Source organism: Trachypithecus francoisi, unplaced genomic scaffold, assembly GCF_009764315.1.
Source record: "Trachypithecus francoisi isolate TF-2019V2 unplaced genomic scaffold, Tfra_2.0 Lachesis_group4, whole genome shotgun sequence".
Lineage (NCBI taxonomy): Eukaryota > Metazoa > Chordata > Mammalia > Primates > Cercopithecidae > Trachypithecus > Trachypithecus francoisi.
This window is the reverse complement of record NW_022681469.1, coordinates 130,019,271-130,031,672: the sequence shown is the minus strand read 5'-3', so window position 1 is coordinate 130,031,672 and position 12,402 is coordinate 130,019,271. Positions and strand designations below refer to the sequence as shown.

General features: G+C 36.6%; 1 protein-coding gene across 7 annotated transcripts in view; it reads left to right on the top strand.

Annotated features, from left to right (window-relative positions):
- Nucleotides 1–11,816, top strand: part of HERPUD2 (HERPUD family member 2) — a 53,230-nt gene extending 41,414 nt beyond the window's left edge. For all 7 annotated transcript variants that reach the window (XM_033193552.1, XM_033193555.1, XM_033193554.1 and 4 more), the window contains 4 exons: nucleotides 5,988–6,110; nucleotides 9,020–9,343; nucleotides 10,049–10,166; nucleotides 10,629–11,816. In XM_033193552.1, the coding sequence (XP_033049443.1) occupies nucleotides 5,988–6,110; nucleotides 9,020–9,343; nucleotides 10,049–10,166; nucleotides 10,629–10,790 (727 nt within the window). In that variant the 3' untranslated portion in view covers nucleotides 10,791–11,816. The remainder of the gene's footprint in view (nucleotides 1–5,987; nucleotides 6,111–9,019; nucleotides 9,344–10,048; nucleotides 10,167–10,628) is intronic.
- Nucleotides 11,817–12,402: the final 586 nt, after the last annotated feature.

Here is a 12,402-nt window from a genome sequence, read left to right as displayed (position 1 = left end):
AAAGAGTTTTCTTTTTTTTTTTGAGACGGAGTCTCGTTCTGTCGCCCAGGCTGGCGTGCACTGGCTGGATCTCGGCTCACTGCAAGCTCCGCCCTCCGGGTTTACGCCATTCTCCTGCCTCAGCCTCCCGAGTAGCCGGGACGACAGGCGCCTGCCACCTGGCTCGGCTAGTTTTTTGTATTTTTTAGTAGAGACGGGGTTTCACTGTGTTAGCCAGGATGGTCTCAATCTTCTGACCTCGTGATCCGCCCGTCTCGGCCTCCCAAAGTGCTGGGATTACAGGCTTGAGCCACCGCGCCCGGCCAAAAGTTAAAGAGTTTTCACAAATCATCTTGGGTATGTGTATTTATATATCTTCTATGCTAAAACATCCTAGTCCCTAATGAATTAGCATAATTACTTATTTGGTTTATCTGTATGTATATATGCTTATGTTTTTCAAATAGTTTTAAAATAGCAATACTATTTCCACTTTTGTAAGATCACTGAGTGTGATTTAAAACTTTTATTGTTCTTTTTGTATTTAGTATTCACCCTACTAGGGATAGTTAAAATATTGTTTTGAAGTCAGTAGAATAATTATCTGTATGGTTATACTATTAAACTTGAAACTTCTTTAGTTTTTTTTTCCAGCTTTCTATTTTTTTCTTTTTAGTTTAGTTACATAAAACATTATTAATGTTCCAGTGTCAAAACAAGATACAGAGAGACTTATTTTCATTTTCTTCACTTCTCTTTTTCTCTTCCTTTCCATAATAATTTATTATTTTATTTTTATTATATATATTTTTTCCATTGGTTTCTTTGTGGAAAATTCATGAAATGTGTGTGTTAGTGTGTGTGTGTACACACACATGTATATACACACACATATAAATATATCCTCATTCTTATACAAATATTATACATATTCTTCTTAACATTGTTTTTCAACAAAATTTCATGTAAATGTCTAAGAAGTCACTCCATAGGAGTAGAGAGAGATCTTCATTCCTTTTTATAGCTGCATACTAATTCGTTCAGTGAGTAAACTGTGACATCCAACCTCATACTGACAAATATTTGAGTTATTTACAATCTTTACTGTTAATAAATAGTGTTGTGATGAATAGTTTTGTGGAAACATCCCTTCATGTTTTTGTTACATTTTGGCCTTGCTGTATTTAGGGTAGATTTCTGTCTTAAAGTAGGAATGGGCCAAAGTGGATAGGTCAGAGAGTAAATGCCTACATAGGTGTGCAATTAAAAAGGCAATTTCATTGTGGTGGTAAGTGCTATAACATTCTCTATTTCTTAAAAAAATTAATGAACTATTGTCCCTGTCTCCAGTTTCTCTATATTACTAGAGGACAGCGGGCTGGAAGTGGGAGTATGTATAAAGATTTTATTAAAGGGCAGAGATGTGAAGTTTTTTTCCTTATTTCATAGTTCTATAAGTTAATTTTCAAAAGCAGAATTATTTGGGCAGTTAGGCATAAGAGCAAAGCTTTTTAAAAAACTTTTAGGTTCATGGGTACATGTTCAGGTTTGTTACATAGGTAAACTCGTGTCATGGAGGTTTGTTTTACAGATTATTTTGTCACCCAGGTACTAAGCCTGGTACCCAGTAATTTTTTTTGATTCTCTCCTTCTTCCCACCCGCCACTCTCAGTAGGCCCAAGTGTCTGTTGTTCTCCTCTTTGTGTCCATGTGTTCTCATCGTTTAGCTCCCACTAATAAGTGAGAACATACGGTATTTGGTTTTCTGTTCGTGTGTTAGTTTCCTAAGGATAATGGCCTCCAGCTCCATCCATGTTCCCGCAGAAGACACGATCTCATTCTCTTTTGTGGCTGTGTAATGTTCCATGGTGTATATGTACTTTTTCTTTATCCAGTCTGTCATTGATGAGCATTTAGGTTGATTCTATGTCTTTGCTATTGTGAATCGTGCTGCATGAACATTCACGTGCATATATCTTGATGGTAGAATGATTTATATGTCTTTGGGTATATACCCAGTAATGGAATTGCTGGGTCAAATGGTAGTTCTGTTTTTAGCTCTTTGAGGAATCACCACTCTGCTTTCCACAATGGTTGAACTAATTTACACTCCCGCCAACAGTGTAGAAGTGTTCCCTTTTCTCTGCAACCTTGCCAGCATCTGTTATTTTTTAACTTTTATCGTAGCCATTCTGACTGGTGTGATATGGTATCTCATTATGGTTTTGATTTGCATTTCTGTAATGATCAGTGATGTTGAGCTTTTTTCCATTTACTTGTTGGCCACATGTATATCTTCTTCTGAAAAGTGTGTGTTCGTGTCCTTTGTCCACTTTTTAAATGTTTTTCTTGTCTTTTAAAATTGTTTAAGTTCTTTATAGATGCTAGATATTAGACCTTTGTGTGATGTATAGTTTGCAAATATTTTCTTCCATTCTGTAGGGTGTTTGTTTACTCTGGTGATAGTTTCTTTTGCTGTGCAGAAGCTCTTAAGTTTAATTAGATCCCACTTGTCAATTTTTGCTTTTGTTGCAATTGCTTTTGGCATCTTTGTCATGAAATCTTTGCCCATTCCTGTGTCCAGAATGGTATTGCCTAGGTTGCCTTGCAGGATTTTTATAGTTTTCAGTTTTACATGTAAGTCTTTAAACCACTTTGAGTTGATTTTTGTCTATGATGTAAGAAAGGTGGGTCCAGTTTCAGTCTTCTGCATATGGCTAGCCAGTTATCCTAGCACCATTTATTGAATAGTTTTCCCATTGCTTGTTTTTGTCAGCTTTATCAAAGATCAAACAGTTGTAGGTGTGCAGCCTTATTTCTGGGCTTTCTATTTAGTTCCATTGGTCTGTGTGTCTGTTTTTGTACCAGTTACAGTGCTGGTTTGGTAGCCCTGCAGGAGTTTGAAGTGGGGTAACATCATACCTCCATCTTTGTTCCTTTTGCCTGGGATTGCTTTGGCTCTTCAGGCTCTTTTTTGGTTCCACATGGATTTTAAAATAGTTTTTTCTAGTTCTGTGAAAAATGTCAATGGTAGTTTCATAGGGATTGCATTGAATCTACAAATTACTTTGGATAATATGGCCATTTTAATGATATTGATTCTTCTTATCCATGAGCTAGAATTTTTTTTTCCATAGAGCAAAAGATTTTTAAAGGTCTTTAATTTTGTAATTGTGTTTTAAAGGCTTATTCCAATTTATACTGCCACTAGCAATCAAAGAGTTAGGTTTTACTTGTACCTCTTGCCAATAATGGATATTTTTATTTAATCTTTTCTACCTTGGCAAACAAACTTAAAAATGCTATCTTTGCTTTAATTAGTATTTGATATCCTGATGATTATTCTGTTTCTATCAGTTCTATATATAGAAAAGATATTAACTACAATTTATTGCAACGTTTCTTAGCCATTTCTCTCTAAATTTTGTTGTCAAATATGTTGATTTTTTTTTTTTTTCTGCTTTCTTCTGTTACTTAAGTTAGGAAAATCCTTCCTCTGAAGGGTTGGTAAATAATTCTAGTTTCTTCTAGGCTATCTCTGGTTTAACTCTTAATGCTTTATTTCAGCTCTCTTATTTGAATATATAGAATGAGATGAAGCTTTTTAAACTCCCTTCTCTCACAAATTTGGTAATCTTTTTTCCTAGCACTAAATAACAATTCTCTTTAACTTGTTTAATGATGCGTCCTCTAAAATATATTAAATTCTTAAGTAATGTGTTTCATTGTATCTATTCCTATATATTTTATTAATAACTTTATAATTTAGTGTCAGATCTTTTATTCCTTGTTTCTGGAGTATACCAAATGCATACCATCTTGTCTGAGGGTAATGAACACAACTGAAAATTATAGTGTGTCATCTTGGGCCTGGGATATATTTGGCAATTATATTGTCCAGTGGTTTTCTAACTTATTAGGGAAAAAGGGAAGAATACTTTGGGCAGGTTATTTATTTTGGCAACGTATTTTCAGTAATCACCTCATATTCTCCATATGTTTTGGGCAGCATGCAGGAGGGTGAGGTGGGAAACTATGACTTTTTAAAAAAGTAATTGTTAGTGTCTTCTTTTTCTCCCTTAAGCTTTAAAAACAATGACAAAGTCCGGCCTTCCCATTTTACAGTTGAAGTAACAGACTTGTTTGACATTCTTATTCATGATAGAGATTGGTGGAGATTTACTTTCAAGGGGATGGATTTTTTCCGTAATGGGGAATACTAATAAAATTTAAAATATACACCTAGATACAGCATATTGCTGTAATACTTGATTTGGGTAGTTTTATAGATTTGTGCAGAGATGCATCCGCTCCCTGGTGTAAATGCTGAATTGTATAAAACGAATGTTTTTATAATACTTCTCTGCCTCAGTGGTATGGCTTTCTCTCCAGAGTTGGTCACTGACACCTTTTTAAAGGAATAGCTGGGTTGAGGTTTGCTTTTTTTGAGGTGGGGAGGTGCTGTATCATCTATTGTCCTGTGTCCAAGAGAGCTGAAGTTTTTTCCCCCTTATACAGGACCCTATATGAAGGTATATATAATATATATATAATATTAGGAGATTGAAGGGTCTTTTGAGGATGAGACCCTCTGTGGCCGCCACAGCTCCATTAAGAATAAGGAAAGTTCAGGTAATATGTGGGGAAGGTGATGCCTTACCTAGCACCAGGTTTCCTTAAGTATAGCCTATTCAGGCTTAGCTCCCCAAGCTCTTCTAAAGTTAGGTTTCTATAATCAATTATTACCAATTGTATGTGTAAACAGTCTTTAGAATATAAAATTACAGCTAATGAATTTAATTATTCTTGTCTCACTCCGGATAGACCAAACTAGTATTAGATAAAGATAAAAAGTAATGTGAAGAAGACTTAGCAAATTCATAAAGAATTCTGCGTTTACTTACCTGTTTATCTCTGTAGTTGTTTTGATATATGTGATTTTCTACAAACCTCACATTATACACTTTGGCATCATGTTCGGTGTCGGAATGGGAAAGAATAAAAATAAAACGAGCTAACATTTCATGAATACAGGGTGAGAATCCTGTGAGGAAGAGTCTATTATTAGATCCATTTTAGATGTGAGGAAACTGTAGAGAAGTTAAATGTGACCTTCTACAAGTTTTACTGAATTAATAAAATTTGGCTAGGTGCAGTGACTCATGTCTGTAACCCTACCACTCTGGGAGGCCGAGGCGGGAGGATCACCTGAGGTCAGGAGTTCAAGACCAGCCTGGCCAACACAGTGAAACTCTGTCTCTACTAAAAATACAAAAAAAATTAGCCGGGCGTGGTGGCGCATGCCTGTAGTCCCAGCTACTTGGGAGACTGAGGCAGGAGAATTGCTTGAATCCAGGAGGCAGAGAATTCAGTGAGCTAAGATCACGCCACTACCCTCCAGCCTGGGTGAAAGAGCAAGATTCTGTCTCAAAAAAAGAAAAAAGAAAAAAGAAAATTTTAGCCTACTTTAGGAATGTATATGTGAACGTGTTCTGCTAATCTTGTCTCTTTACAGAATATTTTACAGGTTTTTGTAATGTTCATTTTTTATTTTACAGCTCATAGCTGCTGTATTTTAATAACATGTTATTACTAATATAAAACATCACTTGTCTGTCTCAGCATTCCCCAAAACATTTTGTCATGACATTTATTTTAGGGCTTTGTTTCTTAAGGAAAATGGACTTAAAATGAAGGTATTTTTGGCTTCATGTGATGAAATGAAACGATAATACATGTTCAGATTGGCTCTATATTTTGTGGTGTTTCGCTTTGTTTTCCCTTTAAAACTGGCCTGAAATGTTAGTGATTCTCTGTAGTTGGGCCCTGGGTCAACCTATGTAAGATGTATTATTTTATTTGAAGAATTGTTGAAAATAAGTATTTTTCTTTTCAGTGAGATTTAAATATATTCTGTCAATGGTTGACTTGGGGTTCAGAAATGAAAATTTAGAATAATACTTTTAACTGCTAGAGCATTAAAAGAGCTCATTATTTATTTCTTGCAGAAATGTAGACAACCAGTTTCCTGGGCAAGTTGCTCCACCTGGATTCCCGGTGTATCCCGCGTTTAGCCCACTGCAGATGCTGTGGTGGCAACAGATGTATGCTCATCAGTATTACATGCAGTAGTAAGTTAATCTGAGTTCATTTTTTAAGTTACTCACTGTGTTACTTGCTTTATTTTCTTTTTATCCTAAGTAAGTTGATTTGGGATTTCATTTTTTTTAAGTATTTGATGTTGTTTTGACTAAAGGAAAAAGGGTTCACCTCCAGTTCACATGAGCTAACCCTGCCCTTGGCTCCTCCCTGTCGTCCCTAATTACATTTAGCAGTATTCAGATTCTTTAATACAACATTTTATACATTCAAGAGGAGAAAACTTAGGAATGTTTCACTGGAAGGCAGCAAATGTACATGAAGAGTTAGTCAAATAAAAAAAGGGATAGAATCATGTCAGGGAGGCCATAGCATATGTAGGGCTCAAGTGTGGCTAATATGCTTACTTGACTCTCAGTATTTAGTCCATTTTGATTCTGGTCAGCACGGAACAGTCCTAGCATTGAGGACAGTTTCTCAGCCTTCATTCTCCTCAACTCATTCTGCATTCATTTAACATTGATTAGCTTCTCCTTACCCTTCTCCTCTCCTTGTTTCTGTGATTCTTTTGTCTTCCGTATCTTTCTGTGTCCTTTAATAGCTCATTTTATTAACATTTCTTTCTCAGTTCATCATGTATTTGTTACTGCGTGCTTCTCAGCACTCATGGTCAGTAGAGAGGACGGGATTTAGTTGTGGGGGTAGTTCGCTTGGATTTCTTTTTTGTATGGTCTTAGTTGTTAGCTCTCTGTGAATGAATCCTGGTTCTTCATCTCCTGTGCTTCATCCTGTGTCTCTGCTTTATTGTTGGAAGATTTCCAGAGGGGAATGAGCCTTTACCTCAAATTCAGTGCATCTAAAATTTGATTCCTTTGTTCTTTAAGTGCCTTCTCCTTTCTCACTTCTTTGTCAGTGATACTAGCTCTCTTCTTATTACCCAAGCTCTTAACCGTAAACAGCTTTGATTCTGGCTTCTGTTACTCCTAAAAGCAGAATTTTATGAAGATGAGTTAATAGAGTTTTTGTCCTTCCCCATATGCTACCTCCAATGTTTCACCAGGTCTTTTCTCATTCTAAGTCCACTTGACTTCAATAGCTTTCTCCTTTTAGTCTTTTTACTGTATTTCCTTATACTACTGCTGGGTTACTTTTTTTTTTTTTTCCTTCCTTCCTTCCTTCCTTCCTTCCTTCCTTCCTTCCTTCCTCCCTCCCTCCCTCCCTCCCTCCCTCCCCCGCCCCCCTTTTTTTTTTTTTAATGACAGAGTGAGACAGAGTCTCACTCTATTGCCTAGGCTGGAGTGCAGTGGCATAATCTTGGCTCACTGCAACCTCCGCCTCCCGGGTTCAAGCGATTCTCATGCCTCAGCCTCCCAGGAGCTGAGATACAGGTGTGTGCCACCACACCTGGGTAACTTTTGTATTTTTAGTAGAGACGGGGGTTTGCCACATTGGCCAGGCTGATCTTGAACTCCTGGCCTCAAGTGATCCATCTGCCCACCTCGACCACCCAAAGTGCCAGGATTACAGGCATGAGCCACCATGCCCGGTTTGCCAGGTTACATTTCTTAACACATAATTAAGTCATTCATTCCTGCAGCCACCCAGATATCCTCTGATTCTCTTGCCCACTGTGAAGTCTACATCCTTGTCCTTACTCCAGACTTTTCCCCATAAAGCTAAGCTGCTTTATGAACCTTGTATCCTAAGGCTCTCTTTCATAAGCCCTTGGCTCCAGGCAGGATATTCGTACCTTACATGTTGCCATGGTAATGGTTATCATTTGAGTGACTGCTTTGTGCTCAGTACTTTGCTGGATGCTGGATACCCCACCTTGTCTCGTTTGTGAACCTCACAAGAACTGTGTGAGATAAGGGGAGCTTATTATGCTTGCTGCTAAATCATATACTCTTATGTGGATCATTTAACTTCAGAGCCTCAGTTTCTCCCCTTTAAAATAAAGTAACTCACCTGTGTATCAGAGTATTCATGAAGTAGGAAGTGTTTTCTAAACTAAAAAGCCCTATACAGATAAAAGATATTAGCATACTGGCTTAAATAGGATTTTGTAGCCTGAGAACCATTTATTTAACTTCCCTGTGCTCTCTTGATTGTTAACTTCTTATTGTAGAAAAATTTAAAAACATAACAAGGTAGAGTAGTAAAAGGAATCTGTGTGTACCTATCACCCAGCTTTGACATTTATCAATTCATGTGAGTCTTATTTTACAACTTTCTTCCTTCTGTTGGATAATTTAAAGCAAATCCAAGATATATTATCACTTTCCTGGGAAATTTACTCTTTAATGGGAAATTTTAAGCAATCAAATTATAAGCAAACCTCAGAATCACAATTCTAGTTCTAACTTGACAAGGACCAGTGGTCCCCAGTTGGAGTTCTTCCAAATCAGTATTGGGGTGAAAGGGTTGTTATCTGAGATGTATTTAGGATTTTAGGATACTAATACAAATCATTTATCACTGGCAGTAGACACACAATGTAATAATAGTATGTATTTTTAGACAAGCCTTTCAAAACATGGGTCTGAGGGAGAGGTAGGTGGTGAGTTTGGGAGTATTCATCCCATGTAGAATAACAAAAGGGGGCATTCATGAAAAGGTCTGGACATCTCATTAGCTTATAAGGTAATTGATTGAAAGAGAGAGTAGTGGTTAACATGGCTGCTCTCACATCTTTTGCCTTTCCCCTGTCATCTTACACTACCAGGCTGAGAGAACATCCTTTCCTGTGTGACATCTACCATCAACCTTGGCTCCACTTTTCCATTGGAATTTGTGCTTAACTAAGAAATGTGGTACAGGAGTTGGGATATTCCATATTAGGTTTATGAAAAATACATATAGCTCCCCAAGAAGTTTAAAAAAATATGGTATGGTAAAGTTTTTTTTTTCTTTTTAATATTTATTTTGGTGACTATTTCAGTCAAGCTGCAGTTTCAGCTCAGGCCACATCAAATGTCAACCCAACCCAGCCTACTACTTCACAGCCTCTAAATTTGGCACATGTTCCTGGAGAAGAACCCCCACCAGCTCCAAACCTAGTGGCCCAAGAAAATCGACCCATGAATGAGAATGTTCAAATGAATGCACAGGGAGGTCCAGTACTAAATGAAGAAGACTTCAATCGAGACTGGCTAGACTGGATGTACACGTTCTCACGAGCTGCGATTCTCCTTAGCATTGTATACTTCTATTCTTCTTTTAGTCGGTTTATCATGGTAATGGGAGCCATGCTGCTGGTTTATTTGTGAGTGATGTTCATTAACTTTTTGTGGTTTAATGTCTGAAACTGTTCAGCACAGAATCTGGTGTAGGGTAGTCTGTGGTGAATGGTGAGTGAAGGAATTTGAATGCTGGACTTTAGATATCTGGCATGTTTTTGATGCCAAAAGCAAGGGCAGGTTTTGTTGAGTGCGAATGTTTATCAGAATTATTTAGAAGCAGATTTTTTGTTTACTGTGTTTTATAAAAATTGTTCATTCAGTGAGACATACTGTATCCGTTATTTAGAACTTAAGAAGTGTGTGATGCACTCCTGCATAAGGTTGTCCTCTTTCATTAGACTTACCAATAGTAAGTCCTATAGGTATAAGCCAGATTTTTTTCATAAGTAGACTGTTTTTCCCCTGCTCCCTTCTCTCTAAGGGGCAAACAGATATCTAAGTTGTATTTCATTTTGAAAAATACCAAAAAAGATTTATGATTCCTGATATGTTTTAATAACTAACATAGAGCCAGTGAAGTCCATGATAGACTTAGAGACTTGAGTTGGTTTTGTTTTGCTGTCATTGCTTTGAGAAGGGTGGTTCCCTGTCCTGAAGTGGGAGATTTGGTCTTTTTATTTATTATAGGTCTAATCATTTTTCTCTTATAGGACACTAATAACATTTTATAGTGTTACAAATAAAAACAACTGTGACTTATTTTATTTTCTCTTTATTTTACTGAACAGACACCAAGCTGGATGGTTTCCTTTTAGGCAAGAAGGAGGTCATCAACAGGCTCCCAACAATAATGCTGAAGTTAACAATGATGGGCAAAATGCAAACAACTTGGAACTTGAAGAAATGGTATGTGATTGAAGCTTTTATATACTTAAGTTACTGAGATTTTCCCAGCACTGTATGGGACCAGTGTGATGAAAGAAGATTGGATGTTCCATAAGTATTTGTGAAGTGGTATGTGAAAGAAAGCTAACATATAAATTGTGATGGTTTCATTTGGGAGAGCTTAGAATATAATACCAAATCAGTCATATATTATAACTAAATGGGAAGAAGTAACTTTTTTTTCTTGAAAATAGTCTAGAAATAAAATTATACACATGGTAAGAATTTATTGTATTGCATTGGCAGTTGTCCCCTTTAAACTGGAACACTGAGAAATTTACCAATTTTGGCCTTAAAGATTTCTAATGACCACATATGTACCACTTCATATTCCTTTGTTCTACAAAGAATTTAACTGTCTTCTATTATGAGCCAATGCTCGTTCACATCACTCAGGAGTATGTTTCTTGTTTTGCTTGAAAGGAGCGTCTTATGGATGATGGGCTTGAAGACGAGAGTGGAGAAGATGCAGGTGAAGATGCCAGTGCAATTCAGAGGCCTGGATTAGTGGCTTCAGCTTGGTCTTTCATCACCACCTTCTTTACTTCACTAATACCAGAGGGGCCTCCCCAGGTTGCCAATTGACCTGAAAAACTGTGCCAGCTACAAGGAGGGTCTGACTTTAGGAAAGTGGTTTAAATAACAGTGCAATTTCAAAAAAATTTATAACTTTCTTTTGATCATCATGTACAGAGGTGTTTTTTTTCTTTAGGCTTCTCATGCATATGAATATTTTAAGCACAAATGGACTACTAAATGTCTGAATTTTTTTTAAGATCCTAACAGAACATAGCGTAACAATATTGGTCTTCCAGGTGTTATTCATTTCAATTATGTGTAGTGTACCAGGACAGACCTATTTTCATGTCTTATTTCTTTAAAGAGCTGTTTCATTGTCCAGGCGCCGTGGCTCACATCTATAATCCCAGCACTTTGGGAGGCCAAGGCGGGTGGATTACTTGAGGTCAGGAGTTCGAGACCAGCCTGGCAAACATGGCGAAACCCCGTCTCTACTAAAAATACAAAAAAATTAGCCAGGTGTGGTGGCACGCGCCTGTAATCCTAGCTACTCGGGAGCCTGAGGCAGGAGGATTGCTTGAACCCAGGAGGCGGAGGTTGCAGTGGGCTGAGATTGGGCCACTGCACTCCAGCCTGGGTGACAGAGTGACACTCAGTCTCAAAAAAAAAAAAAAAAAAAGAGCTGCTTCACATATAAATGTCTATAGCTAGTAGTCTGGCCCTTTAATGTTTAATTTGAATAAATATATCTATTTTCTGTGAATTATCTTGAAAGTTTTAAACAGAATGACCTCATAGTTTTTAATAAAGAATATTATTTACCTAAAATGTGCTAGTAGCATCTTGCCCAGCCATAAAGCAATAAACTTCTCAATAATCTTAATTTTGACCTTTGAATAAATAATGGAAACTTTCTATTTTAAGGGCATGTATCCCATCAATTGGAATCAATACCTTAACAGAAAAAGGCAGCTCTTCAATGGAATTAACGTGATATAAAATGTTTGATATAGGCAGTACTTTTATAAAAAAAAGATATGCTGGAAATTGCTCAGTGTAATTTTTTAAATAAAAAGTCAATTATGGTAAACAGTTTTATGGGATATTTGTTCAAACTCTTCACCCATTACATACAAAAATTATATAAATTTTAGTAGTTGTTTGGAAGGGTTGCTGAAGTCTTCAAAGTCATTTACACCTCTTTCCATCCCAGATGGATATCTCCGAGTTAGATTGTCTGAAAAATCTGTGTGAAAGCCAAGTTAATGTATCATGAGAAGGCAGTAAGTTTCTTACGGGATAGCTAAATAAAACAAATATGGGTGGGAGAACTTTATCTCACATGAAATGCATTATAAAATTATGAGTGTGGTACTGGCCCAGGAAAAAAAAAATTATGTATATGATTAGATAACAGAGAAGATTAAGAAAACATCAATAAATTATTTTCTGATTTGTTTACTTATAATGATAAAAGTGAATTATCAGGGATGACTGGTTAGTTAACCATTTGAAAAGTAAGGTTTCTATTTATAAATGTCAAGACATCATGATTGAATATGAACAATCAAATCATTAGAATACTAAGAACATATAGGTGAATATATAACATTGGAGTCAGAGGACACTTTTATGGCAGAATCTTTAAAGGTTGCTAAGAATATAATGTTTTGACATA